General features: G+C 40.9%; 1 protein-coding gene across 1 annotated transcript; it reads left to right on the plus strand.

Annotated features, from left to right (window-relative positions):
- The first annotated feature begins 24 nt into the window (after window positions 1-24).
- On the plus strand, window positions 25-3,948 carry ZSWIM3 (zinc finger SWIM-type containing 3). The gene is made up of 3 exons (XM_075177690.1): window positions 25-345; window positions 750-973; window positions 1,638-3,948. Exons 1-3 carry the CDS (start codon window positions 316-318, stop codon window positions 3,754-3,756), a joined length of 2,373 nt encoding a protein of 790 aa, XP_075033791.1. The 5' UTR covers window positions 25-315; the 3' UTR covers window positions 3,757-3,948.
- Window positions 3,949-9,914: the final 5,966 nt, after the last annotated feature.

Below are 9,914 nucleotides of genomic sequence, written 5' to 3' on the forward strand. Positions count from 1 at the left end.
GCCCTTTTATAACCCCGCCTCTTATGGGCGGAGAAACATCGGTGATCTTGGTTTGGTTCCTTGATCTGATCATGTGATACGTGTGTAAGGTCAACGATTGGTTGAATGTGTACCTTCCTGATTAATCATGTAATGGATTGGTCAGGTATTTGTGGGTGTGACCAACGTGTGACTATAAATGTTATGTGCAAGATACGGCCATGTAATCGAGGAAGAATGCTGAGAGTGTTTGTGCTGCCATTAAACAAGGAAGCAGTGGTCTATTTAGAGAATACATTAGTCTGTCCACACTAGAGACACAGAAGAAGCATCTTAATGACCCATGCAGAGGACATATCACAAGCAGTGAGTGGTCCACTCAGGACATGCATAAAGCAACCATTCAGAGTGATCCACCCAGAAAACACAATTTAAGTAGTCATAGAGATCCATCAAAAGAACACAGAAAGTTATATAAATAATATAGTACAAGCACTCTCTAGGGGTACACAGAGAACTTAAACAGAAAAACATAGAATCCATCAAGAGAGACTGGATTGGAAAGGCGTATCGAATTATCAGGTCCGTACACCTGATTAGGACCCAGGAACACCATAGGTATAGCCAGTCATCTAGCGATTAGAAACCTACAAAATATATATTGGACCCGCAAACAGAAATTTCCTTTTGCAGTTATCAGAGGTTGTGCAAGAAACACTCTTATTTCTTGATGGTTTTGCTGATAATGTTACTTTTCAAATTGTTTTAAGATAAAATATATATCACTCGGAAAGCCCAGTGACGCAGATCCAACTGGTGAAGGTGGGAGAGGAGTAACCATGCAACGCGGCACTTGCTTTATCAACTATGAAGATTTTAAGGAGTGCTTTAAAACCTACAAAGAGGATACCAAAGCCACCTACAGCATTCAAAGCAGCGTTTCTGTCCGGCACCACAACAGCAAGTGCGGCACTGATATCCGTCAGGACATAATGTAAGGATCCGCAGTTGTTTTTGTACCTTAGAAAGATGGCTTACCAGTAGATAAAGTAAGAATTACCTATTATAGTTGTTGCCTACAAATTCATCTCTTCATTTATATGTAAGTTCACAAAACACTGAAAAAGTTAACGTTTATTTATAGTAGTTTTTAACATGCTTGCCCTAATCTTATATTTCTAACACGGTTACTTGTTAAGTCTTCCATGTATAAAAAAAAAAAAAGACCACCAGAAAACAAAGATCTGTCCAATATCTTCAGTAATGTTGTATCATGCACATTTACATATATCTCTGTAGAAGTCACACAGATCTGCTATAAAGCAACTTGTATATCTGTTCTTAGTGATATGTTTTAGCATCTTGTGTTTTCATTCCAAAGCATGAATTAATTTCATTGTCTTTTCTCATTCTTGTTTTCTGAATTTATCCCTTCATACTTCCTATTGTACTATTATAACTTATTTATAACTTCCACAGCAGAGCGTTTACTTATCTGAATTTGAGCAATTTGTAAACCACGCTGGCCAAATACTACCATGGGATACAGCCTCTGTTCTTATGTGGCTATCCCTGCAAATATTCTGCTACTTCGTCTTTGTTTTCTATCTATACCCTTTTTTTTATTGCTTATATAACTATTTCTTTCTTCTTTGCAGATTCACTCAGGTAAAGTTTTGTTGTTCCAAGCTGCAAGGACATAATGGTAAAAGAGACACTCAGGAGAATATCTGTCCGGCTTATTTTTTTCTGCAGTATGATATGCAACTGGATCGTCTGGTGGTTAAAGAAGAATGTTCCACCCACATCCATTCTGCAGCGACAAAGTCACTGTTGTCTTCACAAGTTCTTCCACATGTAAAACCTATATCCAATAACTCTGATGTCCCATCAAAAAAGATTTGTGGAGAGAGACTTTCTCCATCCCCAGATAAGAAAGATGATCAGGGAAATTTTAAACCAGACTCCCCATCCATGTCACAGACAGACTTGCCTTTAATTGTGCAAGATAAAGCTGAAGGTCATAGCAGTGATATGCCGTCAGCCACCATTGACACTGTTCTGGAGGGGATATCGGGGGATGCTGTTTCACGTCTGGCAAACTTGATTAAGGACTTTCAAACCAGAGATGCTGGGTCAAAATCACTGTTAAGCATTAACTGTCAACAGCAGCTGGAGCAGGTATGCTTCCAAACCAGTAAAATGAGCAGCTTGTTTGTGAGGTTCCCAGAGAGCCTTCTGTTACACAAGATTGCCAGCAAACACGGTTACATTCTGTATGCTTTTCTAGTGGAAAGCAAAGAGCGCGTGGGAAAAGTAGTTAACTTTTGTTTTGTCAGAGAAGATGATGCAAAGAACATTTCCAAAATGCTGGTCATGTTTAAAGACTTCAACCCAGAATGGCCAAAGGTGAAGGTCATCTATATTGATATATCTTTTGCACACACAGATATCCTGAAAGAGGCATTTCCTTCAGCCAAGGCATTACTATCGGTGTATCACACAGTGCGCCTCATCGAAAGAAAAATCAGGGGATCCTCCGACATCAAGGATTGGCTCCATAAATGGATAGATGACGCCATATACCAGACATCTCCTGAGAAGCTCAGCTTCTTGGCAGAAAAACTGCAGCACAAATTGGACAAGGAGTTGTATGCTAAGCTTTGCACAAACTGGTTCTCCTGTGAGCTGCTGTGGTACATGCATGTAAAGAAAGGCTTGCATGCTTGTAGCATTTACATGGACAGCCTGGGTCTAGTGATCGATACAATCTCCAGCCTCCTTGCTAGGCAAAGCTCCATGGAAATTACAATTAAGCAATTTGTCGAATCTGCAGACTGTTTCAACAGCAAAGGACTAGCGAACAAGAGGGATGGCTCCGTAGGCTTTTCCAGACATATTCCTAAAGTGTCACGTAAGCCCAATAGATCAAAGCCACGGCCTATCCTACCTTTACAAAGTTCCACTTCACTTGTAGCACAAACGGGGCCGTTTAGAACCGTAAAGACGAAAGGTGTGAAGGTGCCACCACTAGACGGCTCCATGAACAATCAAATTCTGGAGACTTCGGATAACAGGTCACCCTCTGGCAATGATTCGGCTCTCAACCCTAACATTTCTGGCAAACCGCAAAAAATAGTAGATACTTTGTTACACTCACTGAGAGAGCACTGCAGTGACCTTGCGTTCCAACTCTGCTCCAAAGAGTGGGAAGTGGTGCAGAAGTCCACTTATCTCATAAACGTGCAGACTAATTCCATTGCTGTCCAGATTTTAGAAGAGTCCCATGAGGTCTCTCTTGCTGGTCAGTATTGTACTTGCTATTTCAACAAACTCTACAAGCTTCCCTGCCGACACATCTTAAGCATGCTTTGTGCACACAGAAAGCCAGTCGAAGAGCACATGGTCTGTCTCAGCTGGCAAAAGAAGTATATAAAGCCCATATCCGATACAAAGGTTTGTGACACTGTACTTTACTATAGTAAAAGTGAGGATGAAGCCATGGCGAGGGTGAGCATGATCAAGAGCCTGACTAAAGAACTCTGTAACCTCCTCATGCAATGTGAAGGTGATTCAGAAATGCAGGTCAGATTCTCTACATTGCAGATGATAATGGATATGTGGCGTAAAGAATCGAGCAGCGATAAAGACTGCCTTGCACAAAAACAGACTAATGAGCTGCCTTACCAATGGGTAAAGAAGGAGCCGCTGGAAGGGGAGGAGAATTCTGGGTGTTATGAGCTGCACAGGCTGGACCCTCACCCAGCCATGAATTGAACGTTACATGACCAGACCTAAAAAAGACATATAATAGACTATCTATTATTTCAGACACTGTAATGTTGGGCCATTTTAAAGGAGAAATTATTGTTATTTATTGATTAACAAATGTACATTTTGATATCAACTAAATTGTTCTTTTACTGTAGTGATGAAAATACTTGAAATAAAGTTCAATAACTAGTTTAATTTTACAGCAATGGACTTGACAGTCTGCGTAACAGTGTTCATTTTCAAGCTATATAGCAGGGTTTGCCCTGAGATCATGCATGTGTCTATTATTATTAGTTTTTTATATAGCTCCACCAATTCCACAGCATTACAGGGAATGGTTTCACATCAGTCCTTGCCCCATTTGGAGCTTACGGTCTAAATGCTGTACCAAACACACACGGGTTAATTTTGTGAGCAGCCAAATGACCTACCACTATGATTTTCGAGAGGGAGGAAACTGGAGTAACCAGAGGAAACCCATGCAAAATTGGGAGAAACTTCTGAATATTGATTGACCAGGTAAAAATAAAAATAATTCCTAGACCTGTGTGTGTACCAAGGTCGTAACTAGGGCTGTGCGATACAGGCAACCGCCCAGAGCGCAACGCTGATGGGGGAGTGCAGTTTACGAATATTTTAAGGTAATTGGGTTTAAATTGGGGAGGGGGGGGTTCATTTTTGTTTCTTGCCCCAGATGCTAAAATTTTAAGTTAGGGCTCTGATAGGTTTGTCCCTCACAAAGCATGTGTTTGTGATAACAAAGCAAATACGGAACAGCATTTGATGTTGCATATGGCTTCATGCATTCAGTATCACACAGCTGCTGCTTATTGACTTTGTGGGCATAATTGTTAAATTTTAGTAAAAATATTTTTCACATGGATGCTTGACTTACTTTCATATTTTCTTAAGTTCCAGGCAAAAACACAGCGCTCTGAAAATGCTGCTGGTGTAATAACGATTGATGGTTATATTGAAATCATCATCATCATCATTTATTTATATAGCGCCACTGATTCCGCAGCGCTGTACAGAGAACTCATTCACATCAGTCCCTGCCCCATTGGAGCTTACAGTCTAAATTCCCTAACATACACAGACAGACAAAGAGGGAGAGAGAGACTAGGGTCAATTTTGATAGCAGCCAATTAACCTACAAGTATGTTTTTGGAGTGTGGGAGGAAACCGGAGCACCCGGAGGAAACCCACGCAAACACGGGGAGAGCATACAAACTCCACACAGATAAGGCCATGGTCGGGAATTGAACTCATGACCCCAGCGCTGTGAGGCAGAAGTGCTAACCACTTAGCCACCGTGAAATGCATGTGATGTTCACACAGGCAGCAATTAAACACTACAAAGGCGGAAAAAAAATGCTGCCCATGTGAACAATAAATGCCTTTCCGCATAGTGATTAATGATCCTTACTCTAGTAACGTTTTCCATAGAATGTGATGCAATAAAATATGTAAAAATAAGAATCTAGTAAAGCTCACATCTAAAACCTCCCTAAAGCTTTAGCCGAATAGAACTCTGAAAAAGCTGAGACTATGGTGCAAAACTGGAAGAACCACGGACTTGGCACAGGGTGCTTTATCAACGTATACTCAGACTAACATGCCAACTTATAGTTGTTTAAAATAGTACTAAATGCAAAAGTATGGGCCACTTATATTTAAACTCATTGTAAGAGATATATAACCAAACATAATAGTACACAATAGTAATCAATGTGTATTCTAAACTAACTTGCACGCGGTGACAAGGAAGACAGGAAGGGAAAAACAGAACATAGTACATTTCTTGTGTTTAAAGCAGATGCCATACCAGCGTCCTACCTAAAATTTATTATTATTGGTTGCAAACAAAGTAGATGACCCGAATGAATGATATGAATATAGAGGCAGATTTAGCAGAAGGATTGTGGTAGCCAAGGGGGAGAATGACTCAGGACATATAGCAGCTTTCGGTAGGACTGTAATTTAGATTGTACTTATAGCAACAAGACGGTTAGTCAGGAACCGATAGTGTACCTCCACTCTTTTCAGAGCTAGTAGACTACAGATGTGTTGCCTACCCAAATTTTGCTATGGGGCATGACAATGCAGAGTTCCACCCTTAGATATATCTTCTGAATCTAACTGACAAACACTGGACAAAAGCCAGATGTAACCATAGCTTTCCATAAGATTGCCAGTTCCACCTAGTCAGACACCTTGGTCCTCACATTTCAATTACCTAAATTAGTTAGTGGGCGTTCCAAATGTGTCTGATACTGGCAGATGTTTATATAGGTAGATTAACCATAAAGCCGGTATAATCTTTGTGCGCTATTGTGATGATGAATTTATGTAGTCTTTTAGCTAATATTTTGGTCAGCAGTTTGGTGTCCTTATTTATAAAGGAAGGATGCACTCCTCGGGGTCTTTGCCTTTCTCTGGGAAATATTGTAATACGGCTCCTGATATTGTGGTTGGTAGGGTTCCCACCTCCCATGTTGCCATCTAGGATTTAGGGCTTAAGGTTGTTGTGTTTTTTTTAAGAGGGAGGGGGGGTGTTATAGTCGGGACGCCATGCAAGGCATTGTTTTATTGCTTCCAGACTGAACTCCTCCAAGATGTCTCTCATCGAGACTATGTGAGGGATATTGTCAGCCCATCTGCACAGAATCCTCAGCAGTCGCTCAGATTTATCCCCATGCCCAAAGCTGATGTGTAGGGTACACTGCAGCTTTTAGTCCGTGTTATATTTATCACACTTTGTTTTCTTCTGGGCAATATAAGCAATTGTTGCCCTTTTTGTCGCCCTGTCGTGCTTTCCTATATGTGCAAGTGGTTGTCATATCATTTCCATGTACACAGGCCTTTGCTGCATCTCAAAACATTAGAGTGTGGTCAGTACTAAGTTTAAGTGAAAATAATCAGTTAAAATAATCATGTTCTGAATGATGTTAGATATTTCTGGGATGAATAGAGAAAAGGGGTCTATGAGGCAGATTCTGCTTGGGGGGGGGGGGGGGAAGGATGCAAATATCCAGTTACATTTTTAAGGGGCTTTGGTTTTATATGTCCCAAGGCAGACATGCAATAGTCCTAATACGAGAAATGATAATGGAGAATAGATCTAGGTTAAAGCTCAAGAAGATTTGGGGAATTGAGGAATAGCATGAGCATGTCCTAACTTTGCGATTTAAGCTCTCTAAACGTCTATAAATTGTTGATCTGCTTTAAGAGCCCCAAGGGACTCAGTGGTTGCTGGATAAGAGTCTTGTGAGCAGTCAATAATTGCAATAAAGTCACCAACTAGTGTTACATCCAGGCACTAGGCCACAAAGGAGATATACAGTATATATATATATATATATATATATATATATATATATATATATATATATATACACATACATATATATATACATATGTACACACACACACCAATAATATATGACTGTGAATTGGGGGTGGGTGGGATATAAATGGCACATATCATTGGGATATTATGTATGAGATAGTGGAGGAACACACAGCACCCTTCTGGATCTGTGTGGACCCAAGATAGTTTGTATGGTAGTTATTTCTTCATTAAAATTGCATAATTAGGATATAAGTGTCAGGTTAGCTCACGAATAATGGAGTGAGACCCTGCTGTCACAATAAGTATTGACTAAAACTTCCCTGGAGGCGCGGAATCTAACAAAATGGGAGATGTTCACCAGGGATTCCCGCAAGGGAATACGGGCTTCTGCGGCTCTCACTTTGCAGGTCGAGGCCCTCCAGGAAAGCTCCCAATGTGACAGCAGCTGAGAACGAATTATATGGCAGGAGAATGATCCAATTCGGACATCAAATGGTGATAACAAAGATTACCATTTTATTATAAAACTTTAGTACAAGAATTAAATGCAGACTTGAGTATGTGGCAAATGATGATCACAAAGGAATGTAGAAATAGTGGCTTTCAGCAATATTCATTAATACAGGCTGCACATGCAATAATCAGATTTTCCATAGTAGTAATCTTGAAACAAATATATTCAGCCACGATAGACACAGCTTGATATGGATTGTAGAGCTGATAATGGTAATCAACAATGCAGGCCAAATAGATAATAGATGTAAATCATAGCATTTACAACAAGCCGTGGGACAGGTATGCAGAGATCAAAACAGTCCAACATCCAGTAGTAACGAACTCACAGCAGCGATGAATAGCAGCTTTACCACAGATAGTGGAACAGGTATGCAGAGATTGAAGAAATCCAGCAAACAGCAGCGATGACCACATGGCAGCGATGAACACAGCAGCTTTACCACAGATTGTGGAACAGGTAACAGGTGTAGCTCATAGCGTTACCACAAGCAGTGGAACAGGCATGCAAACAGTGACATCAGAGTAACAGAAATGACTTGAAGAACCAGCAAGGAAAAGGTGAACGGAGGGGCTTATAAAGGGAAGCTGACCAATAGCAGAGCTGACTAACACACAGGTGAAGTAATCACAGACGCAAAGGTGGCTGACAGGCTGACTAAGAAGAAAGATTTAAAGTGATAGTCAGTATTTGAGGCTCAGGTGGAGATACCCAGAGAGCGGAGTGTGACAATAAGGAGTGATACATTTAATCTGTCTAGTGCCGTTTGAGAGCCTCTATGTCCTCACATCACAGGTCAAGCAAAGTATTTCAGGTGCATATATTGAGTCTCTAATCCCCCTCATGTTCCACAATACTACTTTAAATGTATGGGATAACCTTATAAACCTATCATACATATCTACAGTTGCATAGCCCCCTGCCCCAGAGCCTGCAGTGTTCCCTAAAGCCATGCCATTGTGTTAATGCACTTGAAAAGGGTAGGACGGTAATGAAAAATTGGGGAGAAGGAGGATTCAACCGGAATGGAGCTTATGGTACTCCTAGATCCATCAATATGATGCTATGATATATGCTAAAGGTGTTGTGGCTGGTGAGAGATACTGGTGGTCTGACAGGATCTCATGTTCCAGCCAGGATTGTGCACTCCATTGAAAGAGAGGGTTTTGTTTCAATATTGTATCTGGAGCCTCGAAGAATGGACCATTTCATAAATGATGTCCCTATTTCTAAGCTGTTATCTCATAGCCAAAAAGGTGTTCATTTGTTTCTGTAGAACAATGGAACCGTCCAGATAGGAGGTGATTTTAATTCCATTATGTGTCATGCTGTCTGCATTCCTTGTGGCCCTGAGAATTAATTGCATTCTAGTCCCCGAAGTTAAGGACTTTAACAATCAGTGGCCCTGGGGTTCCCAAGAGGGGTGATAGGGGTGGGTTTGGGCAGATTAGCAGTAGGCCAGCCCTCTCAGTCACCGAATGGAAATTGCAGAGGTGCCCAGTATTTTGGGTCCTACAAGAAGACCTCTGTTTTTCCCTTTAGGCCTCATATCCCGATATTTTTATGTCTGAGCTGGATTTCAAGGTCATCTGTGTGGGCATCTAGCACTGGACATTTGTTTGTCATGCTTCCATAAACCCCTGTTACAGCCATTGGAGGTGGTTCTCCACCTCTAAGATATGATGCTCTGCACACATCAAGTTGTCCATGACTTTGAATCTTCTGTGCCTCAGTATTGTGATATCTGTCTTTACACCCTTTAAAATAGAGTTCTGGCATTTAATGATCGCATTCAGGACTTCTGACATAGTTCTGATATTTGCTCTGTGGGCTGCAGAGTTGGCAAGTTAGCCGAGGCTTCTCCAGTGTTATGACCACACTCTGCTGCATGTGATAGTACTTTTCAAATTTATATGTGATCTTGGAGGCTTGAGGTCTAAGTAAGCAGTCAGCAGAGCTAAATCACAACGCATCTTACCAACTCTTCCAATTGTTTGTCCCATGGGTGGGAATGTTGGGGGACAGGAGGTATCTAATGGGCAGTTTAGAGCTTTACAGCACTCCCCTTTCCCGCCGCCAGGGACTTGCATGTTGCTTATGCTCTGGGCTTTATACGTACATGTTTATTGAGTTCAGTAAACTTATAATAATGTGTGTTGTATGCATAGATTGTATTATGCAATATGAAAGCAACTTGCTTTAAAAATATTGTACGTAACTTGCACACACGTCCGCCCGTATTCAAATACAAACCAATTTAAAAAAACATTTCCATTCAAATATGGGTATAAG

This window comes from Mixophyes fleayi, chromosome 6 (assembly GCF_038048845.1).
Source record: "Mixophyes fleayi isolate aMixFle1 chromosome 6, aMixFle1.hap1, whole genome shotgun sequence".
Classification (NCBI taxonomy): domain Eukaryota; kingdom Metazoa; phylum Chordata; class Amphibia; order Anura; family Limnodynastidae; genus Mixophyes; species Mixophyes fleayi.

Bases quoted from the DNA above. Each gene is read 5' to 3' on its own strand.
- ZSWIM3 (XM_075177690.1), top strand. From the start codon at position 316: ATGACCCATGCAGAGGACATATCACAAGCA. The intron at 346-749 runs GTGAGTGGTCCA...AATTGTTTTAAG, and splicing joins CAGAGGACATATCACAAGCA to ATAAAATATATATCACTCGG. The intron at 974-1,637 runs GTAAGGATCCGC...TCTTCTTTGCAG, and splicing joins GATATCCGTCAGGACATAAT to ATTCACTCAGGTAAAGTTTT.